The sequence below is a fragment of the Schistocerca americana genome, chromosome 2 (assembly GCF_021461395.2).
Source record: "Schistocerca americana isolate TAMUIC-IGC-003095 chromosome 2, iqSchAmer2.1, whole genome shotgun sequence".
Taxonomy (NCBI): domain Eukaryota; kingdom Metazoa; phylum Arthropoda; class Insecta; order Orthoptera; family Acrididae; genus Schistocerca; species Schistocerca americana.
This window is the reverse complement of record NC_060120.1, coordinates 120,626,182-120,650,840: the sequence shown is the minus strand read 5'-3', so window position 1 is coordinate 120,650,840 and position 24,659 is coordinate 120,626,182. Positions and strand designations below refer to the sequence as shown.

General features: G+C 44.2%; 1 protein-coding gene across 2 annotated transcripts in view; it reads right to left on the bottom strand.

Annotated features, from left to right (window-relative positions):
- The window catches only part of LOC124596011 (anoctamin-10), a 321,895-nt gene that overhangs the window by 159,719 nt on the left and 137,517 nt on the right, over positions 1 to 24,659 (bottom strand). For both annotated transcript variants that reach the window (XM_047134964.1, XM_047134965.1), the window contains exon 4: positions 20,027 to 20,277. In XM_047134964.1, coding sequence (XP_046990920.1) covers positions 20,027 to 20,277 — 251 coding nt within the window. The remainder of the gene's footprint in view (positions 1 to 20,026; positions 20,278 to 24,659) is intronic.

Genomic DNA, 24,659 nt, shown 5'->3' with positions numbered 1-24,659 from the left:
TATTCCATTTATACATTAGTAACATAATTTTTACAAGAATCGCAGCCGGCGTTCCAGGTCCGTAACAAAAGGAATTTTAAAGCTGTATTTTCCTTTTAGTAACAATTAAACAAAGACAAAAAACCAAAGAATTTAAGGAACTATTGCCAGATAATGTTACTTAGGTAGTAATTCTATTTCAGTATCAAGAACAAATTGCGAAAGAAGATTGAAAAGTATAAGCAGCTCATAATTAATGATTCTCTATTTTTTTGTATTGTACTTTCACATAGTGTTGTGTACATAGTTCCGCGTAGTCAGCGCGTACACAACTTTCCCATTAGAGCGCGCCCCACTAAGCACTACCGCGCAGGCGCAGCGCTCGTCCATCTCCGCACTACGAGATGGCGCTGTCTTAGAGACGGACCAAATTCTGATTCCGCCGATCCGCGTATTAATATGTAACGCAGCCAATGAGATTGCTGCTAACGTAGAACCCTTTCTCCTCGCGGATCACACTCGCGCAGTGATACCTGAACGCGCGAGGTATTATAACGAGTGTACAGACTAGAGCTCTGCATTTCGATGAAAACAACCGCTCGAGCATTTCCCGTTTCGTGCCGCTGCTCGACGGCTGGGAAAGGCCCACGCTGCGATACGGCTGTGGGCGTCTAATGCGCCATGTGGCCGGTTGTCCTCCACCTCTCGGTTATCGGTTGGACTGTCGAGCACTGCCGGGCGCTCGAGCGTACTCACAATCTCGGCCGGTGACAGTACAGCCGCCGCGCGCTCTACGGTGCCGAATCGCATTAGAAACCGTGTGTAAACGCAGTTGACGACCTGGCTTTGAGAAGCGCAAACAGTGTTATGGATAAATCAAGTATAGGTCGTAAACGTTCCATTCATGAAACGAAGTGAAGTATTATGGAGAGAATTAGGAGCGGCTCATTAGTCCTGGAGAAGAAAGACATGTCGCAAGAGGAGGCGAAAAGTGAAGCTTGGATATCGTTTGCACTTGTAGTGGATCCTGTCACGCAGGCTTCTGCTGGTTTCGTGCAGTGTACCACATGTGATACCATACTTTCGTACCAGTCAAGCACAACAGGTATGATTCGGCACTGCAAAAGTAAATGCGGAACAGAAGTCCACCGGCCACTTTCAGTACCAAGTAGCATAAAGAAAGTTGTTGTTGATAGGTTGGTCGGTATGAGTGGAATAGATTTGCTACCGTTAAATACTTGTAGTAAGATTGGCTTCAAGATTTATTCGCAGGAGCTCATCAATGTTGGCGCCACTTACGGCGAAGTCAGTATAGAAGATGTTCTTCCGCACCCTACAACTGTATCGCGGCATATTAAATAAAAGGCAGACAAAATACGGGTGACAATGCTGCCCAAGCTAATATGTGCCTTAAAGAACAAAATGTGCGCTTTAGACGCTGATCTGTGGTCTGTAACTACAAGAAGAGAAATTTTTTGACTGTGACGTAGCATTATGTGAATGATGAGTGGCAGCTAGAAACGCTTGTTTTGATAACAACCGAGTTTCCGGACGTACCTAAGACAGGAGAGAACATACGGCACGAAATCGAAGAGCGGGTGCTTGAGTTAGGAATTGACAAGAATGATCTTACGAAATGTTACTTTGTCACCGACCAAGGAGCTAACATGAAGAAGGCACTTGAATCTTACGACCGTTTGCCTAGCTTTGGTCACTGCTTGATGACTGCGTTTCGTCACACATTTCAAGAGACGTTTCTAGAAGAAGAAGCCCCTGAAATCCTGTCGTGTCTACTATCAGCAAGAGCTATAGTAGGCTACTTGAAGAGATCGGGTCACTCGGGGCATCTGCGGCACTCTGTGAAGCAAGAAGCTGTAACTCGGTGGAACAGTATACTGTTAATGCTCAATTCCATCATAAGTCAAATCGACGATATTCGAGGCCTACTAGAATCCCGGGGGCAATCGACACTCTTAGAAACCTTCCAAGAAGGGTGCGTACGAGACGTTGTCGCTTTTCTAACCCCCTTTAAAGAAGCGAGTTTGGATTTGGAAACTGCAAAGATAACAACGCTGGAACGTGTGCTGCCGTGGTACAAGAGTCTGTTACATCATTGTGAACCAATAGACAGTGACAACGAGGTAAGAACACTTTCTACAGGTTACGATCCTTTGTACAACTGTTGAATTATAAGAGTGCAGTTATGTATATTGGGTTTCCTTTTCAGCTCATGGCGAAAATAAAAAGGAGAGCAGCATACTTCATCACAGAGAAGTGCAAAATTGAGTCTATCCATTATGTTGCCACGGTTCTGTGGCCATCACGGCGTCATTTGAAGAAACTCACAGCAGACGAAAAGCAAGCCGCGTATGCTGAAGTTCGACGATTGTACTCGGAACTGCCCGTAAATGGTAAGGTTCATTCACTGAAACCAATTAGTAAACGAATGTTTGTTTGTCTAATCTGCCATCTTTCGTTAGATCAACATTTATTACGTCTACAATGTGATATTTGGGAAAGGTTTCGCAGCTTAAACATTCCACAATGCGTTTTAATATAATTTGTGCGATATATATAAAATGTCACCCTAAATACAGTCGTTTAGTAACAAGTAATTTTAACTATGGTGTATACATACTTGAAGGTGACAGGAATATCTTATGAATGTTTTCATTCATGTTTAGAGTCCATTCAAGCAAAGAGTGACCAAGTTCTTCCCATGAAAAAGTCCAGGATGGACTGGAGTTCGGATGAGGACGACGAAGATGGACACACAGTTACTACCAATGAACTCGACAGGTACCTTTCGCTCTCCAAATCTGACTGTAGCTGTGCCGAAGGACAAATTTTGCAGTGGTGGAAAACGCACGCGGGGTTATTTCCAAGGCTGTCGGTAGTAGCCAGAAGGGTTCTCTGTATTCCTGCCACTAGTGCTGCCAGCGAGAGAAATTTTAGCCAGGCCGGTCACCTGCTGTCCAGCAAAAGATCGTGCCTGGTATCAGACAAGGTGGATGATCTCTTATTGATGCATCACAATTACGTAAGTATTCACAACATCACAAGGAAGGAAACATTCCTCAAACTGTACGAATGTATGATTCCACTTTCATTGACTTCACAGGAAGAAGTTCAAACCGCCGTCTGTTGTAATAGCTCCAGGAACACAAATGACGCCTGTGTATCAGGCAGCACCAATGACGAAAAACGAATTGTATAGTCATGATTCACTTGTAACGTTTTTACAGGTCACAATTTGTTCAGAAATTAACGTTTGTGCAACAAAATTTCGTGAGTATTACTTTTAACTCCGTCATTCCTTCCCGATCCTGCATTTAATATTAGTACAACGTATACGTGGCCGAGTTTGGAGATAGGCTACACATAGTCGATGATTAGACTACTGTGTTTCCGTTTGTCTACCGAACGGAACAAAATACTAAATACAGACATTACTGTTTTTAACGTTACAATTACTGGAATACATGATAACCTCAAAGGCGAAACTCCAGTAGTCTGCAACATATTAACAAACATCAAATGTAACATATACAAGTCATATATTTAGGCCATAGAACTGGTAGTAAACAACGAAAGACATTTGTAAAAGAAATAAGTGAGTGGTTAATGTGAAGCGGTGGCATCTGATCTCAAGGAGTGTGACGAAGCGCCGCTCGCTGGCACTGAGTCCACCGGTTACTGGCGACCGGCCGAGCGTTTGGCGCACTCGGCCGAGCGCTGGTGATCGGCTGCCCACAGCCGGCGGAAGAGGACGCTCGGCCGCATACTCCCGAGAGCCAGAGGGGCGAGCGGGACTCGCCGGTAAAAATCGGAGATAATGCAGACCTCTAGTACAGACCTCCGATTAGTCAGTCTGCATTTGTCTGCACCAGTCTGTACCAGTCTATAGTCAAGTTTCAGTCTGCACCTAATAAGATTACCATATTCCTGTACATAGCCATGAAGATAAAGGAATAGACACATTCTCAAGTATCACAGATATGTGAGAATAAGATTAACGTACCAAGACCAAAGGAACGTCAGATTGTCAATTGTAAATAGCATCCAGAATCAAGTTAAGTAATGTCTATGCTTTTTATTATTTTAATAAATGTGTGTGAAAATTAATCAAGCTCTGTTTAAAGTTGGTCACCGTTAATCTGCTACTCTAAGCGTGCAAGTGGCATTTCTATCGTCTGACCTAACGGCAGAAGATAAGCACGCCACGATAAGACCACGAGACATATTGCTGACACGCGCCTACTTCGTTAGAGCGACAAGTGAAATAATCCGATGGTGTGTGTACCGAAGGTCTTACAGTACGCACGCCACACATAGGTTACTAATTATAATATCCAAATTTCATTGTCACCAACATGGAAGACTCAGGTTATGGAATCCACACGTATGGTTTCACGAAACATGTTCCAGATTGTTGCAGTTTCCGTGTACGACAGACACACAAATACGAGTGTCACTCCAAAAGAAATGCACACTATTTTTTTTAAATCCATCTTTTATTCTACATGTTTGAATGTTTTACAGTGTGTAGATACATCCTTTAGGAACAATTTTTTCGTTTCTCCACATAATTTCCATCCCTCTCAACTGCCTTACGCCATCTTGGAATCAGCGCCTGTATACCTGCACGGTAAAATTCTGGACCAATCTGTTGGAGCCACTGTTTGGCAGCGTGCACAAGGGGGTCATCATTTTCAAACCTTGTTCCACGAAGAGTCTTTCAGTTTCCCAAAGAGATGGAAGTCACATGGAGCCAGGTCAGGACTGTAAGGTGGGTGTTTCAGTGTTGTCCAACCGAGTTTTGTGATCGCTTCCATGGTTTTTTGACTGACATGTGACCGTGCATTGTCGTGCAACTGCAAAACATCCTGCTTTTGCCGGTGTGGTGGAACACGACTCAGTCGAGCTTGAAGTTTCTTCAGTGTCGCACATATGCATCAGAATTTATGGTGGTTCCATTTGGCACGATTTCCACAACCAAGAGTCATTCGGAATCGAAAACTACCGTAGCCATAACTTTTGCAGCACAAAGTGTGGTTTTGAATTTTTTTTCTTGGGTGAATTTGCATGATGCCACTCCATTGATTGTCTCTTCGTCTCTGGTGAAAAATGATGGAGCCATGTTTCATCACCTGTCACAATTCTTCCAAGAAATTTATCTCCACCATTCTCGTATTGTTCCAAAAGTTTCTTTGTGAGCCACTTTAGCATCCTGGGAACCCACCTGGCACAAAACGTTTTAACGCCAACACTTTCAGTATTCTGCAAACACTTCCTTCCCCTATCCCAGCGTAGGATGACAATTCGTTCACTGTGATGCGTTTGTCAGCAGTCACCAATTCGTTAACCCTCCGGACATTGTCTGGAGTGTGTGTGGTACGAGGCCGCCGCTGCGAGGACAATCCTCAATATTGTCGTGCCCGCTTTCATCACGTAACCTGCTTGCCCACTGACTAACTGTACTGCGATCGACAGCATCATCCCCATACACGTTTTTCAACCTCTTGTGGATGTTTCCCACTGTCTCATTTTCACAGCACAGGAATTCTATGACAGCACGTTGCGTCTGACGAACGTCAAGTGTAGCAGCCATCTTGAAGACATGCTGTAACGGCGCCACTCACAGGAACAGGTTGAACTAAGCTTGAAAACAAGTGGGAAGGATGTATCTATACACTGTAAAACTTTCACACATGCAGAATGAAAACTGTATTCTTACAAAAATAGTGTGCATTTCTTTTGGAGTGACCCTCGTATGTCCCAAATTTTTGTCAATGATGTGCATACTACTGGAAAGCACGGATACATGCGAGAGGCAATTCACGTCCAAGTGTTTTTCGTAATTCGCTTTGGTTGTTGTGACCGTAAGTTCAACGAAGGACTGTGGCACTGGCTTGGCGTGATAAGGGAGCCACAGTGTTGACACTAGCAACACCCGCCCCCCAGAGGCACGGACTGTTTGTTGAAAGTCCCATTGTCAGGGAGAGAGAGACAGTAATTTATGCACGCGGTGCCAAGAACAATAAACAGCGTAAATCAGCTCTCTGACAGGCGCACACGCCGGCTGAGACCCGCTGATGCGCTGTCTGAGCAGCACACTCCGCTAGAGACCTGCCGAGGTGGGTCCCTCGCGCTCCTGACCTTCGTTTAAGCCGGATTCACACAAGCAGCAAGTGTCGCCACAGCCAGTAGCATACTTCAGTTACATGTGTGAAATCCCAGTTTTTAGTGTGAGTACTTAAGAGACGCAACTATTGTTACGCCACAAAAAGTTCAGTTTCTGTCGGATTTATCGTGGACTAATTGCTGCTGTGCTCCATTAGACTTCAGTGTGCTTTGATATTAATACTGAAAAAATTGTGAACAGCGGCCGGCCGGAGTGGCCGAGCGGTTCTAGGCGCTACAGTCTGGAACCGCGCGACCGCTACGGTCGCAGGTTCGAACCCTGCCTCGGTCATGGATGTGTCTGATGTCCTTAGGTTAGTTAGGTTTAAGTAGTTTTAAGTTCTAGGAGACTGAAGACCTCAGCAGTTAAGTCCCATAGTGCTCAGAGCCTTTTTTTTTTTCCTTGTCAACAGCAGTCAGCAGTTACACTTTCGCAGCTTCTGAAACTAAGGAACAACAACCGATGTCTGATTTTAAGCGGCAGCAGTGTGTGTGTGTGTGTGTGTGTGTGTGTGTGTGTGTGTGTGTGTGTGTAAACCGATAACGTATCCCCCAATCTTAAAAGATTTTGGGGTGAATAAATAAATCTAATATACGTAAACGAAAAAGTTAGATGTATTAACTTCGTGATTTGAAAGACCATGCATTGTATAAATTGTAGATTGTATGCAGAAAAAAGGTCCAAAGTGTGATGCCTATCTCGACGAACACAATAAGATCCTAAAATCTTGGAAAAATGGCTTAATGATATTTACATACCAGTTATTGGTTAGTTTGCCACTGCAGATAGAATTTTCGTCTTCGAGTATTATTTCTTTCATAAATACGTTCGTGGCCCCTGATTTACCCCTGTGCGAAATTTTTTCGGATCCAACATTTAGTATTGTATTTAATCTTGTCACAGTGCTATTGCCATAACCTGCGCTATCTAATTCACACCCGGCCATTTGATTTCAACTGACGCCATATTGAAAGCTGTGCAACAATGTAGATTTTGTGGCTTCGTGTGTAAATGGTAGTTCCCGATGCCATTTCTGAAATCTACAAGCTGTGGCGCCACAGTAGTTGCGTGTGTGAACCCGGCTTTACGCATACAAATGTTCAGCGGAATAGCGCCATCGTAAAACATTTTGTAAGAGCTTTCGTGTGTTAAGTGACAGTGGCCGCTGGGTATCGGGTGAGTGATATCTAAATTACAGTTAAAACAACACGGTTACAGAATCGTACATATTACGTAAATTATAGGCCGCACGACAGACACAATAAAATTTTTGTTGGGGGTATGATTCAGCAATAGAGAAACGCGTTTTCTTTACTCACCTCGCTTTTGGATAGCAACGACAAAACTATCCGGTTTTATTGCTCTGTTTTTCTTTTTAGTGTTGAAATTTCAGTGATCAATATAAATAAAATTTTAAATGTTCGTTCGTTCAAAATCGCGTATCTTCGAATTTTCTTCACCGATTGCTTTGAAACTTTAGCACGACGAAGCATTAGAATGCGCGCTTGATTTTACGTACAACTTATTTAAAAAAGTATGGATAATATATAAATAAAGAAGCAATATATATAAAGGGGAAAAGGTATTACCAAAAATCTTTCGAAGCTTATGACCGAGTAACTTCAAATTTTTACACAATACTCTAATGAACGTTCGGACGGACATAAGATAATAGGTGAATCACGGAAGACTTAACATCCCTTTTGTTTCGTGAACGGTTACACATATCGAAACGCACTTTTCAGCAGATGTTAATGTCGAGGGCATGTATGTTTTTGTTAACGTTTTTATCAACTGAGATATTGAAATAAGTAAGTTTTTTTTTAATTGAACCGTATGCTTTTTATAACTGCTTTCGATAGCTCTTGAGAAGACAATTACAGTGATATACCGTTTGTCAATGCTGACGTAAAAACCTGTCTTTAAAAAATTCTAGAAATGTCCTAGAATATGAGAGCACAGTGGCTGGGAACGGCATTTGTGGGTCAAACACTGCCAAGCAGGCGTCACCGACCAGGCTGCGTTGTATATATGCCGTAAGGTAGGCCTGCACTTTATTTTCCCTTGAACCAACTTAACGACGTAGATGGAGGTTCACGTACGAATGTTGTATACGGAAATACAACATAGGCTAGAATCTGGCCTTTCTTAAAGGGCTTAAGGAAATTATTTCACATTTGAGTATCCTCCCAGATTTACGAGAGATATACAGAGAAATCAACTGTTCATTCTTCAAAAATAGAGAGACCTTCTCTTCTGCAAAAAGCAACTACTGTATTAAATATCTAAATGTTAGAAGGAAGATTCGACCTATATTTTCCTATATGTGGCTATGTGCTTCTGAGGGCAAAATACGTGCTGTCGGACAACTGTCTCTACCTACACTGCTCAAAATTATATCATTCGTTGAACTACACATTCTATTAAAAATACTTTGATGGCCACCTGTGCATCGCAGAACAAATAATATTGTTAACGGAACGTCGTTTCATGCTGAACGTAAGCGCGTAATGGCAGTGTTACCAGCTATCTGTAACACACACTGTCGACTTATTTGACACTGCAGTGAAATTTGGTACATACCGAAATGAAATAAAAAAATTACTAACAATGATGTAGTAACCATCTAAATCACATAATATGAATTTTGTCTTCCAAAAAAATAACTTTATCCTATATTTAAGCATATGTCCAAACTGTTGACCATGGACTGAAAGGCGCGTTTGCAATCTCCGTTCGTAGGAAGATGAACAGATGTAATTACAGTGGATGATATAGTAGAGCATACACTGGCGATTCGACAGCACATATCGTCCGGCATAGTTGGAGCTTCGTCACAGGCTGCATCTTTGAGTAATCCCCAAAGAAAGAAATGGAGATTCAAATAGGAGGACCTCTGAGGCCATTTGACAACAAATTTCGTCCTATGCAACGTCCGGAAAAGTTCTCATTTAGTATTTGCGTTGCAACACGGACGAGTCAGCTGGACAACCGTCGTGTTGCAGGCACATACACCAACTGTCGAATACCCAGTGGCACAACCTCTAGAGAAACAGCAGAATTTGTCAGAAAGTGTCCGTACGAATGTCCATTTAGAACGCCCGAGATGAAGTAAGGTCCCACAGTGTAACTTCCTATGTTCCCACACCATACGTTTACGCTCCACGGCCGTTGACGTTGCACGTACCGGGTGTAAAAGTATGAAACCGGAATTTCCCTATAGACGGTGCTAGCCGTCAGTGTAGGGACCGTGGGATCGCGTCTGCAGTGCCATCTGCTTCCTGTAACGGCTGATCACGAATGTCAACACACAGTAACCCAAGTTCCATAGATCGACATTTGTTTGAAACCCGTAAACATTTCTAGTTTTGCGCCTATGAACTAGGATTTGCGGACAGCACTGGTTTTCTCTTATTTGAAGAAAACTGCTGCAGAATCGCATCGAATGCTTGTCGAAGCTTTCTGCGAACATGTTCTACGGAAAACACAATGTTTCGATTGGTTCAAAAAATTCAAATGTGGTGATTTTGGCATGAGAAACGACGAGTACGGGAAACCTCCAAAAAAGTTCGAAGGCAACGAATTGCATACCTTATTGGATGATGATAAAAAATAAAATATCGTGTGACCAGGGCCTCCCGTCGGGTAGACCGTTCGCCTGGTGCAAGTCTTTCGATTTGACGCCACTTCGGCGACTTGCGCGTCGATGGGGATGAAATGATGATGATGATTAGAACAACACAACACCCAGGCCCTGAGCGGATAAAATCTCCGGCCCAGCCGGAAATCGAACCTGGGCCCTTAAGAGTGACATTCTGTCGCGCTGACCACTCAGCTACCGGGGGCGAACTTGGATGAAGATGATACTCAGACTCAACAGGAACTCGCGGAACAATTGAATGTGGCGCAGAAAGCCGTTTCTCTTCTGCTGAAAGCTATGGGAAAGGTGCAGAAAGTGGGAAAATGGGTTCCGCATGAACTGAATGAAAGACAGCAAGCAAATCGAAAGACCACTTCTGAAATGCTGCTCGCCAGATACGAAAGAAAGTCGTTTCTCCATCGAATAGTGACAGGCGATGAAAAATGGATATATTTTGAGAATCCTAAGCGTCGTAAATCATGGGTAAATCCAGGCAAACCATCGATATCCACTGAAACACCAAACAGCATTGGAAATAAGACAATGCTCTGTGTTTGGTGGGATCGGGAGGTTGTCATCTATTTACATAGAGCATTACGTGAAAAACGACCGGAATATGGAAAAAGGAAACGCAAAGTCATATTGCCCCAAGATAACGAATTATCACACAGCAAAACGGGTCAGGGAAACGATCGAGACGTTCAGTTGGGCATGCGGATTGTTCTCCAGACTTGGCTCCGCCCGATTATCATCTATTTCCATTACTGGGACACGCTGTCGCTGAGCAAAGCTTCAATTCGTATGAAAATGTACGAAAATGGCTTGTTGACTGATTTCCTTCAAAAGAAGAACTCCTTTTCTGGTTTGTCATTCACAGCCTGTCGGAGAGGTGGGAGAAATGTGTAAATAGCAATGGAGATTATTTTGAATAAAATATTGTTTATCAGTTTCAAACAAAAGACGTGTAATTATTGCAACCAAACACTGGTTTCATACTTATACACCTGGTAACAAAGCCAGTGTGGATTTTCGGCTGCCCAGTAGTGTATTATGCAAATTTACATTAGCGTGGTTAGTAAACGTTGCTTCATCGGTAAAGAGCACACCCTGGAAAGACGTAGGGTCTTCTCTCAGTTGCTGAAGGGCAAACCGACAAAAATTATGTACGACGTTCGAAATCGCGGTCGTCGAGTGTCTGATGTAGTGACAGATGATACGGATGGAAATTCTGTCGATGCAAGATATGAGTGACGGTCGTCTAGCTGATTCCACATGCCTTTGCTATATGTCTCGTACCATTGTGCGGATTCACTGTCGTTTTAGAAGAGCTGCTTCGTGTTCTCTGTCAGTTCAGTCTTCTCTCTTGTCCTCTTTTTGACGTTCAAGCAACCCACCCGCCCTTGTGTCTTATTGATTCAGGCAGTTGCCTGGAGCGTCGTGACAATCCAGAAGGAAAGCTCTGTACTGCTGTACTGTTGATACGGCATTTCTTTTACATTCACTACATTAAAGTGCCATATACGACTTCTCCTTATTAGGGTACAGGTCTGCACGCAACGAATGTTGAAGCAGAAATGAGCGGACAAGTAACCAGACAAATTTGTTGACATAATGACAGCGTAGCACGAGAGCTCTGCTTGCTTCGGTAATGCTGATTCCGGCCACCGTGCTCTCAAATTCTAGAACATTTCTCCTTTTTTTTTACTATATGTTTCAACGTCAACATTAATAAATGCTGTATCACTGTAATTATCTTTTCAAGAGCCATCGAATGCAGTTATAAAAAGTACATAGTTCCATTTAAAAATGTACTTGCTTGAATATCTCCGTTGATACTAACGCTAAAAATGTTAACCAAACAAAAATACGTGCTCTTGATGCTCTAACATTTCCGAAAACCACGTTTCGATATGTGTAGCCGTTAACGAAATACAAAAAGGGTGTTGCATCGTACGTGCCTCACCCTGGGAAACACTATTAGTACACAGGAATGTTGTACTTATGGCTTATTATTTGAATACTACTCGTACTACAGAATTTGAATTTGCAATAACAATAAACAAGGCTCAAGGATAGTGAGAGTGCGAAGAAGAGATGGACAGACGTTGGAAGGAAATAAACACAGAAAGCGGAAACGAGAAGCTGGACAAGGAGAGGGGACAGGAGCAAATGGAGAAAGGGGGGGGATGAGGAGGAGATGGACAGAGAGAGAGAGAGAGAGAGAGAGAGAGAGAGAGAGAGAGAGGGGGGGGGTGGGAGGAGGAGACGGACAGAGAGAGAGAGAGAGAGAGAGAGAGAGAGAGAGAGAGAGAGAGAGAGAGGGTGGGAGGAGGAGATGGACAGAGAGAGAGAGAGAGAGAGAGAGAGAGAGGGTGGGAGGAGGAGATGGACAGAGAGAGAGAGAGAGAGAGAGAGAGAGAGAGAGAGAGAGAGGGTGGGAGGAGGAGATGGACAGAGACAGAGAGGAGAGAGGGTGGGAGGAGGAGGAGATGGATGGAGAGAGAGAGTGGGTGGGAGGAGGAGATTTATGAAGATAGGAGGAGGAGGAGGAAGAAGATAGGGGGAGGAGCAGATGGATAGAGACAGGAAGAGGAGGAGGGAGGAGGAGGAGATTATGACGTTTGTCATATTCCCATACGTATTAGAAAGATGCGTTTTCTCTTTTCTCTCTTTTCCATTTAACCAGATGGAGCCACAGTAACGCGTGGCAGGGAACAATTAGTTTCAAATAAATTAGTGTCATTCGTGCCTCAGAGTTCCGACAGTTCCGTCTCGCAACCTGTTGCGCACAGATAGCTCTGTGCTGTCATGGCATTACCTCGCACGCCTATTGCGCATTCATTTCTTGCGGAACTTTCTATTGAAGCCCTTCCGTGACTCATTAACCGGTCCACCTGAGCTGAGTGTTACGCTCCTTCACCTTCGTCGTTGGCGATGGACTGTGACAGTGGACTGATGTTCATGATATTCAGAAGTGCAGAACTGTGCTTTTCATAAATACTGAAGACAACAGACAACTACAACCGATGCAGGGGAAAACAGAGTTTATCTGTCCATCTCTGCAACTATTATTACCGTTTATTTTCTATTTCCTGTAATAAAAAAAAAAAAAAATCACGAAGCCACAGACAGTGATTTAGAATAAACCTAGTCACTCCGAAGAGACATTAAGCTAATACCGTGTAACATCGTCTTTAGTCTTGATAATGGACTCAATTCGACGAGGAGGCCAGCCCACAAGCTTCCTCAGGTATGCCATATCCAGCTTAAGCGGACATGGCATTGCGGTAATGTTAATTTATGCACTTTCCCCGCTGTTGTAAATAGTCCCAAACATTTCCATTGTGGTTAAGCTCGGATGATGTAGAGGGCCAGTTGAGGTACTATAGGGTGGCTAAGGGCTCGTCAAGGCAGAAACGCACGCATGTATCCCTGTGAAAACAGCTGTTGTCTGAAGATGGAAGTACACAACACACTCATCCTCAAGATGAGACGTATTGGTCACCAAGAATGTTGAAGTAAAAATCCTGGCTGACCTATCTGAATGGTTGTTCCTGACATCTTAGTACAAAATGCATCTTCAGATAGATTACAGAACCACGTACGCCCTGAAATGCATCCGCACAACTGTGGGTAAAGCGCCTCATTTCGTAAACAATGCACTAGACGTCTTGGATCATGTGGAGAGAGTAGAATCGGCACACTGAAGGCGCGCAGTCTTATTTTCGATTGTGGGCAATGGCCTTTTGCTAGCTACTGCATCTAGAGGTCCATTGCATGCAGTTCTTTTCTCAACGTGTGCTCGGAAACTAACCGAGATGGATTACTTTCGGTTTTAAAACTGCCATGGAGGGGGTGTGATAATCGTCCCATTTCCCCGTCGATTGAGATACTTTTACCATTACTGTTTTTACACGACTGCGAGTGGTCCATGATTCCTTGTAGATACGTTGGGGAATTTACATAGATACAGCAACAAAAATTGACAATTACATTCATCGTGTTATCACACGAACGTTCAGATAATGTGGCTCCATCTTGCCACTGTGTCCGGTCTCCATGTACTCCCCTCTTATTGCGTTGATTCCACACATCCGACAGGAACATGCACCCCACTTCAATGCCATGATTTACGTGAGAGCTGTGAGGTCAACATGAATGACATGCTACACTGCGCAAGAGAATTAAGGTATCACTTTTTCGAAACCCCTTAGTTCCCTCCCACTGAAACACGGAAGTTGGAAATTTGGCTCTGAGGTGCTTACAATCTTCCTCTCTCGTGGTGCCAAATCGTGGCACCCTGCGTTGCTGCTCTCTGGCTCCACGACGATCAAAATAGTAAGGTGTCGATGCACGCGGAAAAAGAAGGCCGGAGGTCATAGATTCATGTGACGTGTAAAGTGGGTTAATGATATCCATTGGCAATAAAATTTCACCCCAATTGTGCCTAACGCCACCGTAAGCGTGTCACGTGCCTGAAAAGTCGACATACAGTACATCCTCTCACCCACATTTCATCCTTTCTTTTGACGCCTCTGCGATGGAGGTTAGAACCGCGACGCGCAGCGTTGAAATAACGCCGTTTGTTATCAGTCGCCAAAGGAAACATTTCTGATACACCTCCGCTCACAGTCGACACGGAAAGGCCTCAGGGGGTGCCAAAGGGCGTCAATGAAGCCACCCCTTTCATCGGAACGTTGATTCCCACACATTTCCCGATCGAAAGGAACAGGTTGCAATGCGATGAGCGACGTAAAGACGTTCTTGACACATCTCCTGGTCAGAAACAACAGGTTGCAATGTGGGTTAGATAGAGCAGCAATCAGTCGTGGAATTAAGTTGCTTTGATATGCCATTTCTAGTCACAACGCGGATCAGATTTCGACCTGTGTCAGGTCGAAATCTGATCTACGTTGTGACTAGAAACGGCATATTAAAGCAACTTAATTCCACGACTGATTGCTGCTCTATCTAACCCAATATAACCACAGTCGTTGCGTGCACCCACCCCATGGAGGGCAACGTGATGAAGGTTGCAATGTGATGAGCAACAGAAAGACATTCTTGGCAATTTTTGATACTGCTGAGAGCTCCCTGGCGCTTGAACCCTTCTCTAAGGACATCGTGGAACGGCAACCCCATTGGGTATGATCTCGCCCTTTGGAGTGCAGTGTGACCGCAATTTTCACTCTGATGTACAGGGTGGAATCACTAGCCTTAGAGGACCCTTTACAGTTTTTTTCACGGATCTGTCAATATCGCATCCCATCATCATCACGCCACAGGAGGCTGTGAAACAGGATCACTGAGAAAGTGAAAGACCCTGTGCTGTTTCGGATCACGTTCGAATTTCGTCCAATTGTTTTGAATTCATTATAGGAATCCTGTATACCAGAGCAAAAATTGCGGTCGCACTGCACTCCAAAGCGGCGAGATCACATCCAGGGGGGTTGCCGTTTCACTATGTCCTTAGAGAAGAGTGAGCCGTGCGCGGCTTGTGTCAATGCCGTTTCTTACTCGACAGCTTGTCTTTACGGAACTGTCGCCTCGTTTCTTATTCGAATTACTGGCGTCACTAAGTTGCTGACTTCCCTGCCAGTGAGTGGCAGCAGCAGTGCTTATCGATACGCGCACTGTCTTACTCTCTCTAGAGCGACCGTTAGTATTTCCGGGTCGTCGTGTGTCGGGAGTTCAGTCGAGGACGGAGCGCCCGTGAGGTCCGGACAACCAGTACTCGCCGACCACTGGCGACACACATGCACTGTCCGACGGAAGGAGACTGGAACGGGAACGACCGTTGGTTGGTCGATCGGTCGGTCTTCTCATCGGGCGACATGTATTTGGTCTTTTGACCATTTCTGGGCCTCGTCAGTTGGTCATCTTGCCGGACGTGGGTCGGTTCCTTCCTTGTGCAGAGATGTCGGGTGGCCAGTGGCCAAGTGTTCCCTCTGCATGGTTGGGTCCGAGCCAGTGTGCCCGGGTCGCCGGGTCTCCGAGTTCCGAACGGACATTGAGTTGAGTCAGGTTGGAGCTGTAGTGAGCTCCGGACAGCCAAGACTCGCCCTGCCGTTGCCGACACATGTAACGTGAGTGGGGACGACCTTGGTTGGTCGTACGGTCGATCGTCTTGTCGCACGACGTGTATTTGGTCACCGACCGCTTATGGAAACTGTGTGTGTCGACTTGTGGTTTCTCCTTGTTGTTCCACAGTGATTGGTTTTAGGATTGTCGCAGTTCTTGGTGCAAGCGTTTACGTGGAACTGAGTGTAGTTTCTGTGATTTGCACTGAGCAGTTATCAATGCTGTCTGGGTACTGGAGTAGGCAGTCGCTCGGTTGGGACAGAGCAGCGAATGTGTGTTTCCTCGCCGTGTTGATGTTGTCCGGCACGGCGTGTAGTTCGACAGACCTTGGTGATTGTTCATATTCTTGAGTGGTTATTGTGCCTTGGCTGTAGTTAGAAGCCAACACTGGAAGACGTAGCGTTGCTGCGATCTTCGTCCTCGCTGATATTTTCGGTTGTCGTCCCGTTGGTCGGGTGCAAAGGAATTGATTAGGTTGTTGGTTGGTTCGTCAGCCGTCCGATTATTTAGTGTTACACGTGGCTCTCTGTCTTACCTAAACTGTTGTTAGAGTATCCTTCCCAGGCCGACCCTTGGAACACTTCTGAGCACCACTGTTCTGTTGTTTGGGATTGTGATTTTCTTTAGTCTCACGTACTGTGCGAAGCCTTCAGCCGTGTATTAATTTAGTTTGTTTTAGTGTTCAGTATATGGCCTTCAGCTGAAGCTTTTGTGAAATATTTTAAGATACGGCCTTCAGCAGTCTGAAGTAAAAAAAAATTATTTGAAAATTTTCTCTTGTATCTTAATTTTGTTACCCACGCGTTAAACCTTGAGTTGCTCTATGTTCAGTGTGTGGCCTCCAGCCGAATGTATGTGGTATGTTTTTAGATAAGGCCTTCAGCCTACTTAAATTAATATTTGGAAGGTCTTTATTTTAAAACCTTATAAAAAAATTTCTTACTGGAGTTCTTGTTATCCAGACCTTAAGTCCTCAGTTCTTCTGTTTTGTAACTAAGGCCTTCAGCCGAGTGTATTCCTTAACGCAATTTCAATAACCTGTATTCTGGCCTTCAGCCGTATTGTTTCTGAATTCCTTTAAGGGCATGTGTGATTAAGTGTTTTTAGCAAATAAAGGTTGTATGTTTGTGCAAGTACCAGCAACTGATTTGGGCCCCTTTCCACAACCTGATCCGCTCTGTCTTGTGAATCCAGATTTCAAAGGGTTCGAGCGTCAGGGAGCTGTCAGCAGTATCAAAGATTTTGAAAAACGTCTTTCTGCTGCTCATCGCATTGCAACCTGTTGTTTTTGATGGGGAAATGTGCTCCGAATAAAGGGGTGGGTTCATTAATGCCCTTTATGCACACCCTCCCCCTCCGGGGCTCATAAGAAACGGCGTCGCGATTCCAAGAAGAGATGAAATATGGATAAAAGGGGGTGTGACGACCTTCTGGTCTGTGACACGTTTGCGGTGGCTTTAGGTAGAACTGTAGTGAAATTTGGTGCCAGTGGGACATCATTGACCCACTTCTTCTTCCTTCCTTTCTACCTTAGGTCCCCGGATATCTTATCCTTCCACCTCATCTTCGGTCTTCCTCTCCTCCTCGCTACTTCGATCTTTATATCTTCAACTTTGTTTCCGATATACTCTTCCCCTTTTCTCTGCTCTCTTTTATCTTTTTCCCCATGGGTCCCACTTTCATAGCTCCTCTACCAGATTCATTTGTAATCCTGTCCTTCCTTGTTACCGCACACATCCACTTCAGCATGCTCATTTCCGCCACTTCCATCTTCCTTTCCTGGGCTACTATGATTGGCCCAGTATATCGTAGCAGGCCTTACCACCAACTTGTACACTTTCCCTTTCAACCCAATGCTCACCTTCTTGTCACACAACAGTGCACTCATTTTCCTCCCGTTGTTCCAACTGCAATTTATTCGATGATGTATCACCGATCCACTTTATATGCCACATGAACTTCTGACCTGCGGCCTTTTTTTTGCATGCGTCGACACCTTGCTGTTTAAAGCGTCGTCGAGCCCGAGGGTAGCGTGACAGCCTTCGCGTCATTACAGACGAAGGTTGTAGGCGCCTTGGAGCCAAATTTCAAACTTTTACGTTCCGGTGGGAGACAACTACGGGGTTTCGATAAAATTATCCTTTAATTATGTTGCGCAGCGTAGTTCTACTCTAGAGCTCTCATAAGCAAGCAGTGCTCTCTTAAGAGACGTGGTGAATATTTAACTCAGAACTTACATATTAAGTACGGTATAGCCTCCATTGTTGTGCCCCTCTCATCTCTTCCTTTCTCCTCTCCATCATAGCTTCGAATTTTACCATTCTATTTCTCTTCCTCTAACCTAGCTCCTCTTCTAGATCTCTTTCACCCCATTCTGTCGTCTTAAGCCTCTGCTCGATGAGAGCAACTCACAAGCTGCAAGAATATAACGAGAAAATTCCCAACTAGCAATAGGACTGACATTCATAAAAGAAAAATATGTTTACTACTACTACTACTATTATTATTATTATTTCTCTTTCCTGTCTCAGACGTTATGTCTGGTTAAAAATGGAAAGTGACGCGGACCTTGATCAAGCGTGACTTCCTTTTAACTGTACGGTATATGTTACATTGCATTTAGGAACTTTCGGGTAATTGAACATGTATCAATAATTACAGATTTCTGTAGTTGTATATATACGTTTGGATGTAGCTGTATTGCGTTGATGTACTGGTGGATATTGTGTGGTATGACTCCTGCAGTTGATAGTATCCTTGGTATGTCAACTTTATCCTGATGCCACATGTCCTTGACTTCCTCAGCCAGTTGGATGTATTTTTCAATTTTTTTCTCCTGTTTTCTTCTGTATATTTGTTGTATTGGGTATGGATATTTCGATTAGTTGTGTTAATTTCTTCTTTTTATTGGTGAGTATGATGTCAGGTTTGTTATGTGGTGGTGTTTTATCTGTTATAATGGTTCTGTTCCATTATAACTTGTATTCATCATTCTCCAGTACATTTTGTGGTGTAAACTTGTACGTGGGAACGTGTTGGTGCATTAGTTTATGTTGTATGGCAAGTTGTTGATGTATTATTTTTGCTACATTGTGATGTCTTCTGGGGTATTCTGTATTTGCTAGTATTGGACATCCGCTTGTGATGTGATCTACTGTTTCTATTTGTTGTTTGCAAAGTCTGCATTGATCTGTTGTGGTATTGGGATCTTTAATAATATGCTTGCTGTAATATCTGGTGTTTATTGTTTGGTCAAGTATCGCAATCATGGATCCTTCTGTCTCATTGTATATATTGCCTTTTCTTAGCCATGTGTTGGATGCGTCTTGATCGATGTGTGGCTGTGTTAGGTGATACGGATGCTTGCCATGTAGTGTTTTCTTTTTCGAATTTACTTTCCTCGTATCTGTTGATGTTATGTGATCTAAAAGGTTGTAGAAGTGGTAATGAAATTGCAATGGTGTAGCCGATGTATTTATATGAGTGATTGCTTTGTGTATTTTGCTAGTTTTTGCTCGTTCTATAAAGAATTTTCTTAAATTGTCTACCTGTCCATAATGTAGGTTTTTTATGTTGATAAATCCCCTTCCTCCTTCCTTTCTACTTAATATGAATCTTTCTGTTGCTGAATGTATGTGATGTATTCTATATTTGTGGCATTGTGATCGTGTAAGTGTATTGAGTGTATTGTTATAATTATCCTTGATTGTTATAACTATCCTTGATTGTTATAACTATCCTTGATTGTTATAACTATCCTTGATTGTTATAACTATCCTTGATTGTTATAACTATCCTTGATTGTTATAATTATCCTTGATTGTTATAATTATCCTTGATATAATTATCCTTGATAGTTATAATTATCCTTGTACAACTGTTATAATCTCTATTTTTTCTTTAACATTAATACTGTATAACACGTGATATGTCCATAATGTTCTGTACAAATCGAAATTCGTTCAATCTGAGTATGCCTGGTTAGGTGTGAGAGAGGGCCTGAAGGCCCTCATCTTGCCAGGTAAAATAAATGCATAAATAAATAAATAAAAATTTCGTCTGGTGAGAAATAACTGGCTGTACAGCAGCGAGTTGCACAGACGGGAATGAGGAAGAAGTGGCCCAAGCGGAGCAGCGGTTACCTCTCCGTGCCTGAGCGGCTGTCTCCGCACGAACAGCTCGGCGCCGCCGTCCCGCCGCTTGCCGCGGATCTTGTCGACGAGCCAGCGCAGCGCCTCGGGCCGGACGTGTCGCGCGAACGACAGCACCAGGTAGGTGGGCGGGAAGACGACCCCCTCTCCGGGGTCTCCCGTCGAGCCGGTGCCCACGCTGCTCGAGCTGTTGTCGCTGTCCAGGTCCGCCAGCACGTCCGAGCCGCCCGTCGACCTACGAGCTGCCGGCATAAACCCACCCACGTAATCATGCAACTCTGACGTTAAGGCCGAGGTTATGATCCTCAGCTACAAAGGCTAAAAAACTTAAGTTCGTACTTCCTAGCTAATTAAAGACATTAGCTGTAAACAACGGTAAGGGACACTCTATGAGGTGCAATAAGATACAGATAAAACTTCTATTCTTGTTGGAAATAACCTCCGTCTTTATTGGTTCAGAGTTATAGGCAAGTGGAAGAGAACTGTAAAATTTCGTTTTATGGCCATTCATCAATTCCAATGAACCCAGACATACAGGGTGTTACAAAAAGGTACGGCCAAACTTTCAGGAAACATTCCGAACACACAAATAAAGAAAATATGTTATGTGGACATGTGTCCATGTTAGAGCTCATTTTACTACTTCTCTTCAAATCATATTAATCATCGAATGGAAACACACAGCAACAGAACGTACCAGCGTGACTTCAAACACTTTGTTACAGGAAATGTTCAAAATGTCCTCCGTTAGCGAGGATACATGCATCCACCCTCCGTCGCATGGAATCCCTGATGCGCTGATGCAGTCCTGGAGAATGGCGCCTTGTATCACAGCCGTCCACAATACGAGCACGAAGAGTCTACATTTAGTACCGGGGTTGCGTAGAGAAGAGCTTTCAAATGCCCACATAAGTGAAAGTCAAGAGGGTTGAGGCCAGGAGAGCGTGGAGGCCATGGAATTGGTCCGCCTCTACCAATCCATCGGTCACCGAATCTGTTGTTGAGAAGCGTACGAACACTTCGACTGAAATGTGCAGGAGCTCCATCGTGCATAAACCACATGTTGTGTCGTACTTCTAAAGGCACATATTCTAGCAGCACAGGTAGAGCATCCCGTATGAAATCATGATAACGTGCTCCATTGAGCGTAGGTGGAAGAACATGGGGCCCAATCAAGACATCACCAACAATGCTGCCCAAACGTACACAGAAAATCTGTGTTGATGACGTGATTGCACAATTGCATGCGGATTCTCGTCAGACACATGTGGCGGTGAATCGAGGAAGTACAGTACACAATCACGAAACTAAAATGAGCTCTAACATCGAAATTAAGCGTTTCCGGACCCATGTCCACATAACATCTTTTCTTTATTTGTGTGTGCGGAATGTTTCCTGAAAGTTTGGCCGTACCTTTTTGTAACACCCTATATATTCTTACATAACTAGTGGAATGCTTGTGTACGGGAGTATTGCTAGTTAGTGTAAGAAAAACATTAAACGAACGAAAAATATTATTTATTACAAAAAAATTCTGAGAAATCAAGTGAAACTTTTTCTTACAGAATGATAATAAATTTCCGGGTTCTTTTCGGAACAGTAGATTGCCTGTTATGGATAGGAATGCTATTATTTTACAAAGTATGGAAAGGTTATTTTGTCCCTTTTCTTTCAGAATGTTATTCACTCAGCAGAATGAGAGCCGTGCCTACGCAACGTGAATAACTTTTCTAGGTACAGTCAAGGCTGTCGCGTGAGAAATGTAGTGGAGTGTGCTGTTAGGAAGGACGCGGTAGCGCACAATACCGTGAGCTGCGATGACTGCTGCCTGCGTCGCTCGCTGCTGAAAAGTAACACAACAATCTCTTTCTATCTGGACTGACCTTTGCCAATCAAACTCTCCCTACGCCTTGATGAAGTCAAGGACTCCTGTCTGCACCTAGTCTAAATATTGGCGTGGTACACCCGTCAGATAAGCAGTCCACTGCGATGCCAGTCAGTATTCGCTCACAGGTGTACTCTTGCCTGTGTTCATACCGCACAATAAGTGTGGCGGCCAACACAGTGAACAACACTTAATCGCGAGCGACTCAGTATAGAGTATCACTCCGATTCACTAACGACAGAGGTGCTCTCCCAGTGAAGTACTGAGGAGAGACTTGTTCCTCGCTCTTTGCGTACACGTACGAGCGCACTCGCTCTCGTTACGTGTTCCCGCTCCAAGAGCGACAACGAAACGGCCCCTTTGTCTGGAAAAGTTGCGAGGGTATATCATTTACTGCCTTCCCTCACTCCTCTGACTCTCTGCATCAGAAATATTCCACCAGTCAGCATTGCTCTTTTAAACGGGAGAATGACGTTTCGATTAAGTCGACCAATGCGGAAATCTGTAGCATCTCTGTTAGGCGTATACTGTCCTGCTGTGAGAACTCCGTAACTACGCAGTAAGTCCGTGAAAAATGCGTCTTCTGGGTGCTCCCACACAATGTTGCAGAATTTGCTTTTAATTCAAACACGAGGGTCGTTATCCCTTCACTCTGACAAAAGCTGTCTTCTCTCTGGGCGGTCGCTTCGGCCGAAGTAGGAATGTTGTTGACCCAGCCCTCTGAAGGGACTGTCTTCCTAGCGGACTGGTTTCCTCTTTAGAACGAAACCTCCTGTGGCCGTCATGTTGTGTATGACAGCCTTGACTTTTTCAACCCCAGTGCGCACTTGAGATTTGCTTATTAGATTTGCATATCGCTTACACTAATTCATACAAAATTGACTCTACCTTATCGAGTTTGGGTTCGAATGAAGCGTCTTGATGTGTAGAATACAATTATGAGGATGGAATATGTAAGAAATGAAGGTCAGGAGACCATGCCACCTTACAGTCTAATTTCAGATTCTCGCTAACGAAACTACGCTGGTGTCCTAAATTAAAGCAACAAACAGAAATTTTGCAAGGTTGCATTTATTTTGCCACAAAACAGTATTAAGAGGTGATAATCAAGTAGAAACATTGTAAAGAAAACAATGCCATCAACTGCAACACGCAGAATGGTTGACAAAAATGATGTTCATTTTTTTCCAACTTAACAGATTTGCACACACCATCTGACAACTGGTTAATATGATCAGTATGGGGTGTGACTATCTCTGGCACCAATACAGGCCTGACAATGACAGGACATGATGTGAATGACGTCATCAATCTCATGTTGAGGCAATAAAGCCCATTCTTCCTGCAGAGCTGCTCGCAGTCTTTGGGAGTGGTTGGTGGATGCTGGTGTGATGCAACCTGCTTCCCTAGTGCATCCCAGCCATGCTCTATGGAATTCAAATCGGGAGAGTCAGGAGGCAATGTCTTCCGCTTCCAAAAAACACCAGCCACCCGTGCTCTACGAGGTCGAGAATTACCGTCCGTCAATTCGAAGTCTGGGCTCACAGCACCTCGCAACCACTGCGCATGAGACCCCAAGACATTCTCACGGAACCTGACTGTAGTTGAATCTTTCTAATTCACCCGCACAGTTTCATGAACAGGTGTTCCAGTGGTCAACATAATCCCTGCCCACACCATTAGGGATCCTCCTCGATATCTGTCTCTTTCAATGTTTGGGTCCCGAAATCGTGTTTCACATGCCCTCCAGATGCGAATCCGCCGAGAATCACTCTTCAGACAAAATCAGGATTCATCTGTGAAATGAAAATTGGCCCACTGTTCGACGTCCAGGTGGAACGTTGACGGCTCTACTCTAGACGTTCCCTTCTGCGAAGACACGCCAAAGGTAGACAGACAGCAGGTCTCCAACAATGAAGACCACTCTGCCGAAGCCTCCTGTGCACCGTTTGCCTCGATACAACACGTCCAATGGATGCTGCGTGGTCAGACGCCAGTTGCAGTGCAGTACTACGGCGGTACCGTCATGCCTTTACAGCCAGATAACGCTTCACTCTTTCTGATGTCTGGTCTCCTGGATACGGTTGTGGTCTCTCTGAACTGTTGCCTCATTCGATAAACAACAGAAGAATTCAGATTAAGCCATCGGGCCACATCAGTTTGCGACTCTCCTGCTTCCATTCTTCCTATGGCCCTCCAGAGCAGAGGGTCTGTAGGCGTTCTCTCTGTGCCATACTGCACCGTCTCTGACTGTGTACACAGCGATTGTGCAAGCATTACCCCGCTTGATCGGTGCCCTCACATCATTGCTGGCGGGGTTGTCCGTAGATCGGAATGCCATCTTACGTGCAGAACACGATCGCAACATCTGTTGACAGTCTGTATGATTATATCGCGAATTTGACAGAATTTGTTGCTTTGATTCTGGGCAACTCTGTACCTCAGAAAATATGCACTTAAACAATGCATGCGTAGTGTTCCTACCTGGAAAATGCTTTTCACGGACGATCTCTACAAATCCAAGGATGGTGTAAACGCGACTCGCTTGTCAGACAAAGATCCTGAATGCAAATGCGACTCTGAAGTTGTTAGTAATAAGAAAACTGTCAATAATTATTTAAACAAGTAACTGTGGTGTCACCGCCAGACACCACACTTGCTAGGTGGTAGCTTTAAATCGGCCGCGGTCCATTAGTACATGTCGGACCCGTGTGTCGCCACTGTCAGTGATCGCAGACC